This window comes from Lipotes vexillifer, unplaced genomic scaffold, assembly GCF_000442215.2.
Source record: "Lipotes vexillifer unplaced genomic scaffold, Lipotes_vexillifer_v1.1 scaffold855, whole genome shotgun sequence".
Lineage (NCBI taxonomy): Eukaryota > Metazoa > Chordata > Mammalia > Artiodactyla > Lipotidae > Lipotes > Lipotes vexillifer.
The window spans coordinates 289,303-309,522 of record NW_006769393.1 but is presented as its reverse complement, the minus strand read 5'-3'; the positions used below and the strand labels follow the sequence as shown (position 1 = coordinate 309,522).

Here is a 20,220-nt window from a genome sequence, read left to right as displayed (position 1 = left end):
TCCCGGCTCCACTGCTGGAGGAAAGGAGGGAATCAGGTGGTGGCCAGCATGTGTGCACAACATTTCTCTGCACACGTTTGCAATCAAGTTAATTGAATTCATTGGCGTTTAGAACCGGTCGCTAGCTCAGAGAGAGCTTTGAATGGCCAATTTCTCTCTCCCTCTCTCCCTCCCCGTCTCCCGCCCGCCCGCGCTCCCAGTTCCCTCCCCTCCGGGTTCCCCAGTCCGCACCTCCCTTCTCCACTCCCCTCACCCCCCACTCCCTCCTCCGCCCTATTAAAACACCCACCAGCTCACTTGTTAAGACCCCCTTAAGTTGGAGGAGGCAGAAAGGCAACAACCGCGAGGAAGGAGAAGTCAAGACGTCTGGAAAGAATTACCCAGTCCTGGCTTCCAGCAGCCCATTGAACCAGGGACTTGAACCAGCCCCAGCCAAAGACTTTCTCCCGATTCTAAGCTTCCTGGGTTCTGCTGCGTTTTCACCAGGCTTTTTTTTTTTTTTTTTTTTTTTTTTTTTTTTTAATACGAAGAAGAGACTTTCCGATATTAGGGGAGGGGGAACTAGAGCATAAAATAAAATAAAGTTAATTTATTTTCAAAGCACAGATAACATTTTTTTTAAGAATTAGAAGATTGAAGTGCAACGGAAATATTAAAAAATAGTAGTGATTTTTTTAAAGTGAGGGAGACCTAAGCATTTAAGACTCCCCCATCCTTTTTAAATGTTGTTTTTAAATTTTTTATTTTTTTTGGCCGGTCGTCTCAAATTCATCTGATCTCCTATTACCTCAGTTTTGGAAACTGCCCGCCACCGACCCTCCGGGACCACACAGACAGGCTGAGGACAACTTTATGACCAAGAGCTGAACAAGGTACGTTACACTGGCGCGATTTGGTGAACGCTGAGGGTCCTCGAATAGGCCAGGGAGAGGGAAGACATTATCCACGTTAAGAGTTAAAAACAAATTTAAGTCAGTTTTCGACAGAAAAGTTTGAGGTCTGAAAATTTCCAACAGACTGCAAATCAGGGGATATTTCAGATCACTGTCAGGCTTAGCAACATTTCCTCTGTCTTCTCCCATCCCTGCGGCGCTCGCCAGAAATCCGCTGCCTTTCTGCAACACAGGTAACCTCTTTGCCTGGGAAAGGCTGCAAGTCCCGGGATGTACTTTTCCATTCCGCATCTTCCCGAACTGCAGAGGGGCTCACGAGTTAAAAAACAAGAATTTCCACTGTGTATGGAAAATGCATTCCGCGCAGCCTCCCCCTTCCCCCTTATTCCCATCACTTCTCTTCTTTTTTTCCCACACACTCTCTGTGGGAAGGAAAGCCCTGGACAGCCTAGCGCGTTTTCCAAGTGGGAAGCCTGTTTCTTACTTGGAATGCAAAGGGTTAAAGCGATCCTGGGTCCCAGCTCTGGCCCCAGAGAAGGAGGGTCCTTCGCCACTTCCTCGCAAGCTACCGGCCTCGTTCGGCCACTCCCCGTCTTCCCCTGACCTCCCCTCCTTTGCACTCCCTGCACCCCATTAAAGTGTCACTGTGGGTTTGTCCGGGCCCAGCCCGGCTCCAGAAGCCATACTACGGTCTGGGGTCCCTGACCCAAGCAGTGGCACTCGGAGACCCGAGCGAGAGGAGGCGCGCATCCCTCCTCCCGGCTGCAGGGCTGCCCGCCTGCCCGCGAGGGCAGGGCGTGCGCGGGGACCGCGTGCTGCGCGCAAGCAGCTGCAGCGTCCCGGGAGCCAATTCCGACGTGGCAACGAGCACGCTGGCGCCTCTTTCCGCAGCTGCAGCGCGGGACACAGTCGGGTGGGGATTTGGGGGTGCCTTCCCGAGCGCCCAGCCCCGGGTGGGGGATGGGCTGTGGGAGCCGGGGTGAAGGTGGGAGGCGAGCCAGAGGCTAGGTTGGGATGGATAATCAACACCTTGGGCGGAATTCGTCACGGAGGTTCCCGCCCAGCTCGAGCGAGGGCTACAAAATGGGTCCCTGTGAACCGGAGGGTGGGTCTGAAAGGAGGGTCTGTGTGAGAGCGAGGACTGGGAGGCTAGAGGCTTTTCCTCAGGCTGAGGATACGCAGCCGAGGGGAAGTGGCTCTGAAGGGATAATTAAGGCTGGAAAGAGAGGCTGGGAGCTGAGAGGCGGTGCCTGGGGAGGAGGGTTTTCAAGACCTGGGTCCTATTACACAGCCTTAGGTGCCAGCTTCCCGCGGCCGCTCCCTCCATCCCCCGGACGCCCGCGCTAAGTACTTGGGAGTCACCAACCCCACGCGCCTCTGGGTGGAGTGAGCTGCTACAGCCCTGCTCCCAGGAGGTGGGTGTAGGAGCTCTGCTGGCTCCTCCCTGCCCGGTTCCACACCCTTGGGGGCCATTGCTGCCGGGTGTCTCCCGAACAGCTGCCCAGGAAGGCTACACTACTCCAACCCACGTGACTGGCCTGGGATTGCCTTTGACGTCACACCTAGGGGGGAGGTGTGACGCAATAGGTCGGGAAGTCCTGATTGGCGACCGAGGGCTTCCCCAACTTGAGGCCTGAGTATATATACACTTTCAGCTCAGCCTTAGAGTAAAGCCAAGGAAGTCGGTAGTTGAACATTGCTGGAAAAGGGAAGCGACAGATAAGGCGAACAACTTAACCGCCCATTGTAGATTTCAAGGCTTTTTTTTTTCCGGCAGATTTCTTATTGTAGTGAAGGCATAGGATAATGTACCTCTGAAGGTTTAAAACAGGATTGTGATTTTTTGAAAAGGTCATTTTAACAAAATATTGTAAAGGTCAGCACACATTCAAACATGCCAATGATGAAAGGCTCAAAATTGAAATGTGTATTTATATAGAATTGGGTAGAACGAATAGTTATGCCCCTCAAACTATTTGTAGATACAATTGAAAATGTGACAGAATCGGTTGGAAAAGAACTCTTCACTTCTAAACTTTTTTTTCCCCTTTCATTCCAATTTGTGCAAATTGAATCATTCATTACATTAGTTTTCACTGCATTACTCTAGAAGCTAAATAAGATTACTCAGGCAGCTGAAATACTGCCTCTTTTTTTTTAATACTTATCATATCCCACCAAAGGTTTTCCTAATATTTTGGCTATTCTTTTAAATTTTCAATAAAGTTTAACTCTTCGAAGTACAAATTTTAGTATGTATAGTTGTGTATGCATTAAGCAATATTGGGCTAATAATTCAAAATTCTGAGACATTTCTGGATTAGAGCATTATAATGAGGATATCATTTCTCCTGTTTTCTGTCTCTTATTTATATAACATCTGAGTTGGGTGAACAGAAAAGCTTATTGGAGAAGTGCTGACATGCAAATTACCGGAATTACTTGTACCTAGAACTGAATCCTTTCTTATCAGAGAAAGCTATGGTGTTTATAAGAATTCAAGGTCTTAAATCAGTGACTAGCATCAAATTTGAATGTCACTCTCCACAAAACGTTTAGTCAGCTACCTTCCTGGAAAACGAGAATTGTGCAACAAATGAGTAACAGACTTACTAGAAAGTAAGTCATATTGAAACTAATCATTAATGTTAAGTCTGTAGAATAGTCCCACGATGTTGAATTTCATAAATATTTTTTTGCCTATGATTTCCTTATCAGCTAAGTTTATTTTGAAGAAATATTTCTTGAATTGTTAAATTCATGCCAGTCGCTGATTCATTTATTTTCTATCATTGGCACTGTGAAGAAAGGCCTTATCTATGGATTAATGGGGAGATCCCCTTTAGCAAAGCTATATTACACAGTTATATTTTTAATCTAAGAACAAGTAGCATGTTACATTACTAACTTCTTGAGTTTTATACAATGTGGGAGCTATGAGTTAATGTAATTGCCGAATAGAGCATGAACCCCATTGTCCCTTTCTGGGTTCTCTTTTTATCCATGCATATCCAAGCTGTGTTCCACGAAGAGGCTGTAAGGACAGAACCAGTGGCAGTGCTAGGACAGCTGAATGGGGGGACAGCTCCCTGCAGGAAAATCATTTCCATCACCCCAATTTGGTTTTAATCCTTTCCTATGTAGCAGCAATCTGCTTAGACTTAGTATCATCCCACTGCATATACCTTAAATTCAATAATATTTTGAATGTTACCTATAACTTAATGTTAGCTATAACATGTGGAGTTTATATATATACTGCCTTACAATCTAAAAAAATGTCACTGATATATGAGTCAAAATAAATACAAGGTCAAACTCAAATATTTTTCAATTTAAATAATAAAATATTTAGAAATGAATGTCTCTTAAAAGCGTAATCTGTACTGCAGTTTATTTAAAAATGAACAAGATGTAGTGCATATCTAAATCGAATTCATCATAGAAAAAGCATACTCAGAGAAGTTTAGTTTTTTTTTTATTTTTTTTATTTTTGGCTGTGTTGGGTCTTTGTTGCTGCATGTGGGCTTTCTCTAGTTGCGGTGAGCGGGGGCTACTCTTCGTTGCGGTGCGCGGGCTTCTCATTGCGGTGGCTTCTCTTGTTGCGGAGCACGGGCTCTAGGCGCGCGGGCTTCAGTAGTTGTGGCTCGCGGGCTCAAGAGCTCAGGCTCAGTAGTTGTGGCACGCAGGCTCTAGAGCGCGGGCTCAGGAGTTGTGGTGCACGGGCTTAGTTGCTCTGTGGCATGTGGGATCTTCCCGGACCAGGGCTTGAACCCATGTCCCCTGCATTGGCAGGCGGATTCTTAATCACTGCGCCACCAGGGAAGTCCCTGAAAGAAGTTTTTAAATAACCATAGTATAAGGCAAAATGCAATCTGGCCCAAAAAGAAGTAAAATAATAGCTACTATTTATCACATGTCTAATACGTATCAGGCATTGAAGTAGATCCTTGACATACATTATATCTAGTGTCCCTCCTGCCCACCAAAGAAAACTTTATGAAAAAAAGGAACCTTGCCTCAGAAAGGTAAAGCAACCCACTGAAAGTCACAGTGTTAGTAAGGAGAGTGGATGAAATTTAATACAGGAATTCTTGAATATAACACCCTTGAGCTGGACTATACTGCAGCTGGGTTAGTCAAGTTTTATGGGGGTTCAAACTGAGGAGAAAACACATCTGATTGAGAGAGATCAGCGAAGGTTTCATGTAGAGACTTGGCACTGTGGTACATATGGCTACATAGGAAATGGTGTGTAGCGATAGTGTCCAAGAGCTAATGGAGGATCCATGTAGAACTAGGATTCCATGCCAAGTCTTCCTGTAATTCCCCCTTTGCCACAGTGGACTTTAGGATGAAGTTTAGGATGGCAAAATTCAGGAACCAATAGGGCAGTTGGGAGAATGGACATCTTAGAAAGTCTTTGATCAATACAGCTGGTGCAAATGAAGAGAAATCTGAAACGTAAAGTTCTGGATCCAGAGACAGCTCAGGTGACAAGGTCTTTGAAAGGTGTATTGCCTAACCCTGCAAGCTCTGGTCCAGGTCTCTGCTAGAGTAAGTGCAGTGGGACTGGAAAGACAAAGGCCAGCTTCAAAGCCAGAGAGGGAGAGGAGGTCAGACAGGGAGAAGGGGAGGCTCACGTGCTCTAACGTGTAGACTGCTGGGAGGCTTCATTTGGGTACTTCTCTTAGGATTTCTAGTTGAGGATAGTAGCAAGGCAATATACCTGAGGGATGTATAACAATGCAAATGAGATCATGAAAGTTTTCATAGACTTTAACCCAGTGATTGCCAAACTTTGTCACAATTAGAATTACTTAAGGAGATTTAAAAACTCCTGATGCCCTTGTAGCCCCCCATGCCAATTAACTCAGAATGTCTCAGGAGCCTCACATCAGTAATATTTACAGATGCCCTGGTGATTTGGATGTACATCAACATTTGGGAACCACTGCTTTTTAATCTTTTGCTCACCGTGCTTTCTAATCCACTGCTAGCAGGCAAATGGCCACAAGCAGAATATGTCTTGTTACAAAGAAGTTCATTTCCATATGCCTTGCTAGTGTCACCTGCTTAAGTAAATATTCCTAATTCTAATCATTCTACATGACTTGAGGCCTATTTCCCCCTCCTCCCACACGACACCAGTTTAAGAGTAAAGAAAACCTGTGTTCTAAAACCATTTCTGCTATTTATATATATTAGATGTGATCTTGAGCCATGCATTCACTAAACAAACATTTAAAAAAATATCTCCTGTTGTCCTTTGTGCTTTTGTCTGTTTAAATATTGGCTACAAGTAAAAGGACATTGATCTTGTCTTTATTAGATTTTGCGTGTCAGTCCTGAGATCAATCTATTCCCTCAGTAAAGCTTACTCTAAATGTGGCTTTTATCCCTTTGTACTGTGATACTAGGCAACAACGAGATACCTCGCAGAAATAGAAAGTGCAAGTGTTACTTGTGCAAGAGTAACTGTTCCTTTATGTTAAGATATTGAAGCCATTAATATCCCATTAAAGCTGCAATAAATATATGTATTCCTTACCTGGTTACAGTAAGCCTGCAAAAGGTATCATTCCCATTTTGCAGATGAGGAAATGAGGCCCAGAGAGTAGATCCCAATATCAGTTTGCTCTTTGTATTCACCCTTGTTCAGGTGACTATGAGGAGACCTGCCCACAGTGCAGCCTGCATCCATCCTTATTCTAGACACTCAGCCCTGGTTAAAATCATTAAAATGAACAAATTGAATTATACCCCCAAATATTTGATGTTCAGGGATATTAATTGTCCAAGGACACGTGGATCTCATTCATAGACCCCTCAAGTGGTTTGTTTAAAGTTGGATGGTTAATATGAGGCAGAACTTGGGCTTGACTCCATTTCTTCCCTGCCCTGTTATTCTTTCCATTATGCCAGAGTTACCCCTTGTTAACTTACAAACAACAGCTTAAAGGGAAGGAGAGTCAGGCGGATTAGGTAGGTACTGGCAGGATAGTAAACCGCAGAGAGCTGACATCACTGAGCTCTGCTGATGATTTCTTTTTAGGTATTTAAATGAGCTCCATCTTTTAATCTCATAATTAGGTGAAGTCCATATGACTAGTTCCATTTTAGATGAAGAAACTGAAGATGACAAGTATTATGTAGCTTGTTCGAGGTTTTACCCAATCTTTAAAAGAAACCATTAAAAGATAGTCAGGAGTCTATTCCAACTCAGTCTGGTTCCAGAGGCCAATATATGTGGGTGTGTACACCCAAACACACACATACACACACACTCACAAGTCATTAGCACTAAACACAAAGTGGAGTGTAGATTAATGGACAATAAATATTGTAAGACAGCTAGAGTTTAAATGGAAAAAAAGATGATCTCATTATCCCTCATGCTCCAAACTTGACCCCTGAACTCATAAGAGTGCTCAGACTACAACTTATAATTTCAGGAAATGCTGTTAGGGACAATTTGCCTTTTTTTTTTTTTTTTTTTTTTTTTGGGCGGTACGCAGGCCTCTGACTGTTGTGGCCTCTCCGGTTGCAGAGCGCAGGCTCAGCAGCCATGCCTCACGGGCCCAGCCGCTCCGCGGATCCTCCCAGACCAGGGCACGAACCCGTGTCCCCTGCATTGGCAGGCGGACTCTCAACCACTGCGCCACCAGGGAAGGGAAGTCCCCATTTGCCTTTTTAAAGTGTGTTACCCAAAGGTCTTGTAGAGCCTGTCTGGTACCCTCTACAATCATGACCTTTAAGTAGCTGGGCAAGAAATCATAGAACTGGTTTTAAAAGAACGAAAAAACCTGCTGGATGAAGGATACCCTTAAGGGCTCAGCATATTCATTGCCCCTGCAGCAAAGATAGAGGAGGGCCCTGTACTCTGTCAGTCTGCATTGACAACGTGGGTCCACGTGATTTACTCACTTATTTAAAATGTGTTTATTGGGCTTCCCTGGTGGCGCAGTGGTTGAGAGCCCACCTGCCGATGCAGGGGGACACGGGTTCGTGCCCCGGTCCGGGAAGTTCCCACATACCGTGGAGTGGCTGGGCCCGTGAGCCATGGCCGCTGAGCCGGCGCGTCCGGAGCCTGTGCTCCACAACGGGAGAGGTCACAGCAATGAGAGGCCCGCGTACCGCCAAAAAAAAAAAAAAAAAAAAAAAGTGTTTATTGAGTACCTACTATGTGCCACACCTTGTTTTATGATACAGGAATACACAGTTAATTGAGATACGCAAGTCCCTATGGCCAAAGAGTGTTCCTAGTGTAACGTAGAAAATCAAACAGGGTCAGAGGAGAGAGTGACAGGGAGTGAAGAGAGGGCAGGGTGGAGGAGTCTTTTTTTTTTTTTTAATGTTTCCTTTTATTAAAAAAAAATTTCTTTTGGAGTATAGTTGATTTACTGGAGGAGACACTTCGGAAGGAGTGGTAAGCTAGGGCCTCTCAGAAGAGGTATCACTTGGCCTAATGTCTGCAGCCTTTATCCTAGATACTGACTTGACTCATTTGAATTCACTTTAGCTTCTCCCTGATCCGAAACAGAAGGCCCCCTTAATGAAAGCTGGGAGAACTCAGTTCTCACCACTGCACTAGGGCGGTGAGAGCAGCTGGTATTCTCTCTCATTTGCCACTTGCTGTCTGGTTAATACAAGGAAGGTGAAAGGGGAGGAAAAGGCTCTGATGCCCAATGACCTATAAGAGTCCCACTTGGGGTATATGAGCAAACAGCAAGGCTTATATCCGCTCTACAGATGAAACCAATGGAAACCGAAGCGCCTGTCTTATGGTTAAACAGGATTTTGACTGTTGGCATTAAGAGCATCACTGCTGCCATGTAGGTGGAACCACCAGCCAGCTCCCTTTTGGACAACATCATTCCAGGTCCCTTTTGACTGTATGCACGTAGAAGGTATAGGACCCCAGCAATCTTCTCTGAGTACTGGCTGGTGTTGTATCTGTACCTGAGTACATGATATCCATTTTTCCATTACAGCAGGAAAACAGTTTTCAACGTTCTTTTCTAATCTTTCCTTACACAAAATGTTTATTAATCAGAAACAAAAGGGTGTTGACTATTTTGTCATGAAGGTTCAAATCTGTTCAGCCAATATTTATTTACTGAGGACAGTCTAGTCACCTGGCATTATGCCACCATGTGAACCCTATTCCTGGTTGTGTGATTCGGAGTAAGTTACCTAAATACTCAGTCTTGGTTGCCTCGTCATATGCATATGTGAATTGTAACATGAGATTAACAGTATATTTATCACCTAAAGTTATTAAAATTAAATAGGATTTTGCTATTCAAGTAAGCAAAACTTGCTTAAATGCCTGTTGCCTAGTAAATGATGAAAGAAAGTTAGCTGACATAACAATGATGCCAATGATGATATTTAGGAATAAAGTCACATCTATCATTCAGCAAATATTTCCTGAATACCAACCATAACCCAGGCAATGTTCCATGTCCCTGGGGCACATTAGTGAAAAAAATATATATATAATCTGTTGATTTTGTGGAGTTTACATTAAGGTGCACCAAGCTATCCTTTAACACTTGGTTTGGCCTAGAATTCTGTGAAGACTAGTCCTTGGTGAATAATTGGTATCAAGTCCAAGAGCAACTTAAAAATCAATTAATAAACTAAAGTCTAATCCTGGGCAAAAAAAATCCAAGTTTTATATTTTCACTCTTTATGGGAGGTAGATTTCCAAGTCTTCTATCAGCAAATGATCTAGGGTGAAACTAACCATATTTTCCAATTTAGGAATAAACCATATGTCTGAGAAGGAGGGTTTGCTTATGGAACAGAGTATTTGAATTGGGGATTGTCTCAGAAAGTCTCACACATATGGTGCCCATATCTCTGAAATTATAAAGAAACATCCTGTGCGTCAGTCCCTGAGATCAATCTATTCCCTCAATGCAGCTGGCTCTTTAACCCTTTGGCCTGTACTGAGATGCTACATGTGTCGTGCTAGGCAACAACGCGATACCTTGCAGAAACAGAAAGGTTCTGTTGCTGCAGTTTACTAGCAACTTTTCCCAGGCTGAAAAAGGACATTCTGTAGACTCCTATGATGTAAGAGGGTGTTCCCACTTCAGCAGTGGCCAGCAGATGCTATGCGAACACTCTCTGCGTCCACACGTGCTGATAAAAGCAAGGAAAATGTGAATAATGGAAAAGGATGGCAGGCGGTTCTCTTGCTGGCTATGCTGATTTGAAACACAAGCAGAACACACTTTTAAGCTTCGCCCAGGCAGAGAGTTTTAGTCGCCTTGAAATTTTTCACTCTTGGGAGAATGACTCATGTCTTGGAAAAGACAAGTTCCTAGTCTGGTGCTCCCAGAACCTTTAGGCATTAGTTCATGTACACTTTGTGAGTTTTCAGCATCCGATCAGCAGTTTTAATTAACAAGGGATGCTGTGCTCTCTTGCCTTTCACTGAAAACTGAGCATTTCACCATTGCCCAGCAGCTTGAACTTTCCATTTGTGTTGTGATTACCTTTATCAGGGTACTTGTTGCATTCTATGAAATCCTATATACGTGCTAAAAGTGGAACGCACATTTGGTTTTTGTTTTGCTTTGTTTTTTTAGCTTCCATGTTAGCTGATACTTTGTATTGTGTTTCTGATTTTTTAAAAACAGTTTCACAAACACTTTGATTTTGCTCCTCACTGTAGCCCTGTGAAGGGTTGTTGACAAGTACCATCATCTCCATTTCACAAAGAAAAATAATGTCCACAAGCTCAAACCCTGGTCTCCAGCCTGCTCTGCATTACTTAGATTGTAATGAGTTTGGGAAACTAAACCCAAAATGAGTAATGGGCACACAAACAAAAACAAACTCAAAAATTATTTCTTGTTAACATAAGAGTCCAAGGCAGGTATACCTGATTGGTGGCATTGGTGGCTGGCTAACTTCCATGTGGCAGTTCAAGGACCAAGCTCCCTCTGTCTTTGGGCTCTGCAATCCCTTAGGACCTGTTGATATGTACATCAAGACTGTGGAGGGAAAAGAGATATTGCAGGAGGCCCATTCTCCCCCCTTAAAAGCCCTATTGGAAGTGGCACGTCTCAGATTAACAAAGGCTGGAATGCCATGGCCACATCAAGCAGTCTGCTCAGAAGGAGTGGAAACACAATTGGTGAGCAGTCACAGTAAGCTACCCTAAAGTGTAATGCATATCCACTCAGGACCACCTCAGTGATGATCACAGGGGCTAGAATGTGAATGGTGGCACTTGGAGCTGAGTGATGTGATGGTCACACAGCTAGTAAACCAAGATGTTAATAGGTTTTATGTCAACATTCAATTTTTTTTTTTTTTTTTTTTTTTTTTTTGCGGTATGCGGGCCTCTCACTGTTGTGGCCTCTCCCGTTGCGGAGCACAGGCTCCGGACGCGCAGGCTCAGCGGCCGTGGCTCACGGGCCCAGCCGCTCCGCGGCATGTGGGATCTTCCCGGACCGGGGCACGAACCCGCGTCCCCTGCATCGGCAGGCGGACTCTCAACCACTGCGCCACCAGAGAAGCCCTCAACATTCAATTTTAAGTCTTAATGTGGAATAGGAAAATATAAATAGCATATCCAATAAGAAATTTTGCAGAGGTAATTGCTTAGCCCAAAGTAACTTTGAAAATAAATTTACTTAGCTTTCAAAAATTAGTTGAATTAAGGGAAAAGATTAAATTGGAGTTACTTGCAAATTTAGAGATGTCTTTCGTTATGCTCATGAGGTGACTTTTGGAATGCATCTGGTTGAGGCTGGCTGCCAGTAGAGCCAAACATGATTAGAGGGTTGGAACTTCCATTTCCCTGCCCAGACCATTGAGGAGGGAAGACAGGCTGGAGATTGAGTTCAGTTGCCAATGGTCAATGATATAATCAATCATGCCTATGTAATGGAGTCTCTAAAAACCCCAAAGGAGAGGGTTCAGAGAGCTTATGGATCGATGAACATGTGGAGATTTGGGGAGAGTGGGGCCTGGAACTCCACGCCCTTTCCCCATACCTTGCCCTGTGCATCTGGCTGTTCCTGAGTTACATCCTTTTATAATAAACCAGTAATCTAATGAGTGAACAGGTTTCCTGGTTCTGTGAGTTCCTTCTAGCAAATTAATTGAACACATGAGGGGATCTTGTGAACCTCTGATTTTTACCCAGTTTATCGTAATTACAGGTAACAACCTGGGCTTGCAACTGGCATCTGAAGTGTGGGTGTTTGTGGGGGGCAGTCTTGTAGGGCTGAACTCTTAACCTGTGGAATCTGATTCTGTCAGGCATATGATATCAACATTGAATTGTCAGGCACCCAGCAGGTGTCCACAGCATTGTTTGTGACATGTGTAGGAAACCCTCTCTCCTCCACATGTTGGAACTGGGTCTAGGAAACCAAAAAGAAACAAATTTTAAAGGTCTACCAAGCACCTCTTCTATGCTCATAATTGGAGATGCTTTGAGAAATACGAAATATATGATCCTCCTGTACTCTAGTTCAAAATATTTCAGGAGATTCACAAAGGCTAGGGATGTGTACAAAATTGTATATTATTAAGAACTGGAATGTGTTTTTAGGTCTAATGTGTTAAAGCTCTTAAGACAAAAGAAAATTTACCTGTTGAAATTAAGCATGATGCTATTTCTTCTCTAATTGTATGATTTATTTCTGCAAACATTTATTGTGCTCTTACTATATTCCAGTAAAGTTTCTGATCACCAGGTTCGAACCAGCTGGTATTAATAGTGGATGAGGGAGACAGCCATTTGAACAAAGAAATGTAATACAGAATTTCAGGGGCTTTGATAAATGTCTGTGTAGGATGTCTATGCATAAAGAAATTTTAATGGTAACAGAGACTTGGGAAATAATTGAGTCTAAATGCCCTCATTTAACAGATTTTTAAAGACTAAGGCCCAGAGAGGAAAAGCAACTGGCTCGAAGTCACACAGCTAGTTGATGGAAGACCTAGAAGGATAGAATCCACGTATCCTTACGTTCAACCTTGGCTAGCTGCATGGGCAAGGTGTGAGCTGAGGGATTTCCACTGGAGATGAGATAAAACTACACATGAGAGGGACTTCCCTGGTGGCGCAGTGGTTAAGAATCCGCCTGCCAGTGCAGGGGACACGGGTTCGAGCCCTGGTCCGGGAAGATCCCACATGCCACAGAGCACCTAAGCCTGTGCGCCACGACTACTGAGCTGGCGCTCTAGAGCCCGTGAGCCACAAGTAGAGAAAGCCCGTGCGCAGCAACGAAGACCCAACACAGCCAAAAATAAATAAATAAAATAAATAAATGTATTAAAAAAAAAAAACTACACACAAGAAATTTAGCAAAACCTGTAGATTTTTCACTGGTCAGTATTGGGGTGAGGGAACACGATGGCACAAGAAGAAAGAGTGCCTGGCTCACTAAAATATTTAGATTTTATGCTTAGCTATGACCACATACATAGAGTGCATCCTTAGACAAATGATCTAACGTACTAAAAATAATGCATATGTGCATTACGGTTTTCAATAGTACACTGCATCATCCTCTCATTTGATGTTTGAAAGAGTTCTCTGAGGTATGCAGAGAGGCATCCTTATCCCTGTTTTGCAGATGAGCAAACTGAGATGCAGAAAGTCATACAACTAGTTAAGTGAGAAACTCAAGGTTAGAACACCCGGAATGCTTCTAGTCCAATGCTCTCCCTGTGATACCATGTATATAACAAGTATGGGACAAGAGTGGCTAACCAAGTATATCATGTGATTATTTTACAGATGCATTGTGAGAGGTTTCTATGTATCCTGAGAATAATTGGAACCACACTTTTTGGAGTTTCTCTACTCCTTGGAATCACAGCTGCTTATATTGTTGGCTACCAATTTATCCAAACAGATAATTACTATTTCTCTTTTGGACTATATGGTGCCTTTTTAGCATCACACCTCATCATCCAAAGCCTGTTTGCCTTTTTGGAGCACCGAAAAATGAAAAAATCTCTAGAAACCCCCATTAAGTTGAACAAAACTGTTGCTCTTTGCATTGCTGCGTATCAAGAAGATCCAGACTACTTACGGAAATGTTTGCAATCTGTGAAAAGGCTAACCTACCCTGGAATTAAAGTTGTTATGGTCATAGATGGAAACTCGGAAGATGACCTTTATATGATGGACATCTTCAGCGAAGTCATGGGCAGGGATAAATCAGCCACTTATATCTGGAAAAACAACTTTCACGTGAAAGGTCCTGGTGAGACGGATGAGTCACATAAAGAAAGCTCACAACATGTCACCCAGTTGGTCTTGTCCAACAAGAGTATTTGCATCATGCAAAAATGGGGTGGAAAAAGAGAAGTCATGTACACGGCTTTCAGAGCACTGGGACGAAGTGTGGATTATGTACAGGTAGGTTTCCGCATCTGCCAGGACAAACACATTTAAATAAAGCATCTTTTGTATCTCTCCAGTCATATGCTGTAGTCCATCCTTGTCCCTTCTGGACACAGTGCTTCTTTCAGTTCATCCGAAAACAGCATGACTGTTGAAAGCACATTCTGAAAGAGAGAGAAAAAAAATCTTGTAAAACGGTTAAAACTATCTATGAAAATGCTTAGCTTGTGCAGTGTTATTGGTTGGAAATCAAGATTATTTTGAACATGAGACCCTTCCTTCCTTCTTTTCCTCTCCCTTACCTTCTCTGCCCCCTTGGTTCTGCCAAATCAATTCCAACCTCATTTTCCACACTCTTAAAATCTCTAGCGTTGTAAGAAAATAGTGTCTGCTCCAGCAGAAGGAGCTTGAGAAAATCTGCAGGACCAAGGGAAAGCTATAAAATATTTTTCACAGAGACTAGGCAAAATGGGGGCGATGAAAACAATTTTGATTTAAAAGTGTAGGAATTCAAAACTGAAACACATAGAAAAAGAAAAGGGAAAAGGAAAACAAAAGCAAAAAAACAACCTTCCCAGAACAAAATCTAAGTCATGTTTATTTCACTCCCCAAACAGCATTACCTCACTCCCTGCAACTTGACCTTTGAAAGCGTTTGTGATGGTGTTTGCCTGCATGAAAATTAGACAGGCTGTGTCTGTCATTAGTTCCCTGACTGCTAATTCTACGGTTTCTCCTCTTCTAGTTCTCACTGAAAGTTTCTTCTTTGCAACATTAATAGGGTACCTGTGAGTTTTCTAGCTGTACTTCTGTGCAGATATTTTAGTTAGATTTTATTCATGATGGTACTGAGAAAGAAGAAATATCTCTGGCTTCAAATACCCATCCGGACACTTTTCCTCTTTTCTTAAATGTGAAATCCTTGTTTTTGGAAGATCCATCATGTGTTTATCAACCCAAAGTGATGCCCAGTGTGTCTCTCTGTGTAATGGGATGGCAGTGGCCACTGGCTTCAATGTCAGTTGACTGAGGTTCTAATTAACAATTTGTAGCTGGTTGACCTTGAGCCAGACCACCTCCCAAACCTCAGTTACCTGATTAGAAGGAACCAATCTCACAAGGGATTTGAGAAAATTATTTCAAATTACGTATCCAAAGGGGCTTAGCGAAAGTTGTTGATAATGACATTGTTAATATTATTAAAGCGTTTGCTGTTAAAGTATTATTTCTTATATGATTACCTTGTCCTTACTTGAAAACTATACTACATGTCAATTGCTAATTAACATGTTGTTAATTTAGCTAATATCTGAAGAATTTTGAGGTATTTCTTCAGTTCATACCATCTGCATAAAAGGGAGTTGATTAGAGTTTCAACCCCAAGTGTCTCCTAATTTCTAGAACTTTCACAAATAAGGCTGTTTTAGTTAAATCAAGACATTTTTACATATTTACCTATTGCAACTTCAGGCCCAGATGAGAGGATAAAATGAAACTTTTAAATAAGGAATGGCTAGGGAACTTACAGAGGATTTGAAGAATGAAGCTCTGGGCCTAAAATGAGAAAACATCTGTTTTGATGTTTTGCCTTTAATTCTAGTTAAAACAATTTACATTTGTCCTTTCTAATCATGACATTATTGTGAGATTTTTCTTCTTTTCTTTTTAACCTGCTTCTCCCAAAGCCCCTTCTCCCAACATCTTGTTTGGAATTTTGTTTTTATCCTTGACAACTTGACTTGTGCCTGTCCAGGAAAAACTAATACAAAATATGAAATTTCAGAGTAGGCTTTTTGCTAGTGCCCTCATCAGGCTTGAGAACTTTCCTTCCTTCAGGCTGAAGCCTCCAGATAGACTGACCCTAGCAGCAGCTATTAACTGGGCCCCAAATCTGCTTGAGACTTCCAGTCCATTCAGAGCACTCAAACAGGGATAAAAAACCTTTTGGCATCCTGAAACTAGTAAATACTCTCCTGCCATGCGTCATCTATGCCCTGTAAAAACAGAAATTGCATAAAGTTCAATCTAATATAGTACTCTCATCCTTCCTTCTGACGGACCCAGGGTCCAAGAGTTGCAGAGCAGAAGCCACAGAAAGACAAAGAGGGAGGGGTTTGAGGATATTGGCTCCTGAATATTACAAGTGATTGAATGTGGAGTTCAAGTTGGTTAGGGATGGAAGGAAGCAAAGTTCAGGTGCTAATACACAAGAGAGGATGGGGGCTAGGGGAAGAAATTGACCATCTGCTCATACTTGCTAACCTGGCTAGAGAACACTGTTTAACTGTGCAGAGAGATGGCCAGAATGATTGGTTTCCAGTTGCAGCTGGATCCTCAGCACTAGTCAGCACTCTTTTCACTTGATCTTGAATAGATGTCTTGCTTATTTCTCTCGCATCTGTTATTTTAGATCTTCATCACGCTCCTAGGGCCTTACCCAAACTCCTCCCTGCTTAACTACAAACAGATGATCTTGCCTTCTACAGAAGAGAACAGCAAAAGTACAGGCTGTGAAGGCTGTCAAGGTCCGACTCTCTTCTGCTTACAGTTTCAAGGGTACCCCACCTCACCTCCTATCTCAAGGTTAACCTTTCTACCTGCACTCCTGAGCCTTCTGGGTTGGTTCCCTCTGGTCTCTTTCAGAGCAAGCCTTTCTCCATCACCACCTCTTATATCTCTCCCCTCTCATCTCTAGTCTTCTATAGTAATTACTCTTTCAGCCTTGTAGCCTCTCAAATAATAAATGCTGACATAGAACATGGAGGGAAGCTTTTGTTTAAGTCGAAGCCAGCATGGTAGGAAATTCATCTATGATGCTAGTGGCTGCTTCCAGAGATAGAGAAGACAGAAAAGCAGAAGAAGGAGAATAAAGTGAGAAAATCAGATACAGGGAATGAGAAATAAGGAGGTGAATGAGGAAGATTTTCTTAATTTTGAATCAAAGTATTTTCTGGAGAAACTTTTTCAAAGATGTAGAAAAGTGCAGTGAGCAAAATTAAAATAATCTGCAGCAGAGAGGGGAAAGATAAATTAGGAATTTGGGATTAACAGATACACACTACTATCTATAAAATAGATAATAAAGAGCTACTGTATAGCGTAGGGAACTACATTCAATATCTTGTAATAATCTATAATGGAAAAGAACCTGAAAAAGAATAGATATGTATGTATGTATAACTGAATCACTTTGCTGTACACATGAAACATAGTAAATCAACTATACTTACATTTAAAAAAATCATCTGAAGCGAATACATGACCCATACATAGATTATCAAATTCAATACTTTCCAGCATATACTCTTCTATTTTTCCTTATTTTAAAAACACTTTTGAGATTATATCATGTTTACTTTTCTGTATTTTTTACTTAACAATATCAGAAGACTTTTAAAGTGCCTTTTGATATCTAGATTAGGTAATTGCTTTATTCATATCTCTTTTCACTGAACATTGATATTTCCACATAAGTGGCCACCAGTCTATATAACAAAGGAAAAAAACAGTATCGTCTGATGTGTGTATTAAGAATTTCCCAGGTAAAAGTTATACAATAAGTATGAACATTTTCTAAAAGGGAAGATTATAGGAAGCAATTTTATTATTAATTTAATCTGGCAGTACCATAGCTATCCAAGATTCTTTGAGCAGAAGGAAAGTAAGACTAAATCATTCATAATAGTAGAGTTGACCCTTATTATTCATGGATTCTGTATTTCCAAGTTAACCTACTGACTAAAATGTATTTATTACCCGAAAATCAGTAGTTGCAGTGCTTTTGTGATCATTTGCAGACATGTGCAGAATGGCAAAAAAAAGTGAGTCATCTGATGTGCATGTTCCCAGCTGAGGTCACACAAGATTATGCTTTGCCTTTTTGTTTTACCTTTTATACCGTAAACAAGTAGCTTCTTTAGTCTATTTAATATCATGTTTTTCATATTTTTGTGCTTTTGTTTGCTGAGGTAGCTGTTTAAAATGGACCCCAAGTGTAGTGTTGAAATGTTGTCTAGTGATTGTAACACAAGAAGGCTATAATTGCCTTATGGAGAAAATAGGTTTGTTAGATGAACTTTGTTCAGGCATGAGTTACAATGCTGCTGGACATGAGTTCACTGTTAATGAATCAACAATACATATTAAATAAGGTGACACAAATAAACAAGTAAGCACAAATACAACAAGGTTATGTATTGATCACTAGACAAAAATGCCATGACCAGAGACTTTGAGGAACGTAACTCTATATGTCCACTAGAAGCGGTTTTTTAGTATTTGCTAACTCACTGTTCATGGAAGCTTTGTAGAACATAACTACCGTGCATAATGAGGATTGACTGTGTATAACATTTGATTGGTTCCTATTTTCTGAAAATTTCTGAAGGGTCATGTTGAGAAGGTTAATGTGACTTTGTATCCTTCATCTTAGAGGATGAAATTGAGCACATTGAAATAAGAATGGGGAAATCTGAATTCTTGATTTAACTGTTTACTTGCTACGGGCCTCAACTGATAGGAGAGATGATTTCTGAGATCACTTTTAGCTATAAAGACTCTAACTTAGGACTGTCTAGATTTCTTTCTAGCAACATATCTATGCTTTTCAAGATTGGGATCAAACAAACAAAAACAACAAACAACAACAACAACACAAAAGGGAGTATAGCATTAGAATTTTCTTTTCATCTTTAATCTACACTTTCCCTCAAAGTTGGGTTCTTGAATGTAAACCCTGATTTAAGGCAACCATTATGTGATTTCCTGATTCCTTTCTTTAGAATGAGGATTCCAACCATTTGGAATAAGGGTGTTTCCTGGCTTAAGCCTAGAGGTGACAGCATTTGGTTTCTCATTTTTCCAGCTGGCTTGTCACCTTTGCTTTACACCTACAACTATTACTCGTGTATAAGCCTTCCTGAAAAAGAAAAGAGAAAAACCAAATGACTCCTTAATGTCTTAAAAAGATTCTAGGTTGCCTGAAGGCAAATGTCACTTTATAACAATTTGGGTAACACATTCTAACAAGAGAGGTATATATCTTCCCAATTCCTTTTAAAAAGAGCAACAAATAAGGGCCAAATTGTTTAGGTTTTTATGATTTAGAGGCTTTTTATTGGCTAGATTTGAGGTCTTATACCATAAACAAAATTACTATGAGAGAATCATCTTCCCTATCCCCCATCCCTCTCCCCCAAAAAAGCTTCTGTATTTTTCTTTGAGGGCATTTATTTTTTCCTGGAATGGTTTCACTGATTAATTTCAAAAAGTCTTTTTAGTCCTAAAATTCTTACATTTTATGATTTTGTTTTTGCCACTCATAGTCTGCCATAAACTGCTCTCTAATCTTTTCCCCCAGTAGACAGCCCAATCTAAGGATTTTTATATTGCCTGCTCAATAGTCCAGCTTGTTTAATTTAAATTTGTTGGGCGTTGGACAAGGCATTAGTTTTTGCTCTCTGAGCGAGTCATGGTTTATTTACAGTACAGATAAGAAGGACCCCTTCCCTCATTGGACTAGTGTTCTTAGTTTGTGCCTCTGGTTTTGATTATCACTTCTTAGTATATATGTCTTCCTTTTATTGAGCATTTACTATGAGCTAGCCCTTGTAAGTGCTATACATACATTATCTAGTTAATTCTCCATTACAGCAAACTTATGAGGTGGATGTGCTTATCCATATTTTTCACCTGAGAGATGGAGACTTAGAAAGGTGAGGTAAGGAGTTTAAGGTTACAAAGCTAGTCCAAGGGAATATAACTGGTCAATTGTGGATTGGGACTCAGGTCTGTCTGATTCCAAGGTTTTGCATAGTGCTTTCTTTTCATTTCAGTAGTGTGTTTACTCTGGCATTGTACTGTTAGGAGTTCTGGGGGTTAGCACAATCTTGTGTTTGCCAGTAAATAACTATCGGTGAATTTTAAAATTCGGGCTGACTT

At 41.6% G+C, this 20,220-nt stretch overlaps 1 protein-coding gene across 1 annotated transcript in view; it reads left to right on the top strand.

The window, feature by feature from the left end:
* Nucleotides 1–308: 308 nt before the first annotated feature.
* HAS2 (hyaluronan synthase 2) overlaps nt 309–20,220 on the top strand; it is a 28,498-nt gene continuing 8,586 nt past the window's right edge. The window contains exons 1-2 of the mRNA XM_007445586.1: nt 309–872; nt 13,669–14,295. Coding sequence (XP_007445648.1) covers nt 13,669–14,295 — 627 coding nt within the window. The 5' untranslated portion in view covers nt 309–872. The remainder of the gene's footprint in view (nt 873–13,668; nt 14,296–20,220) is intronic.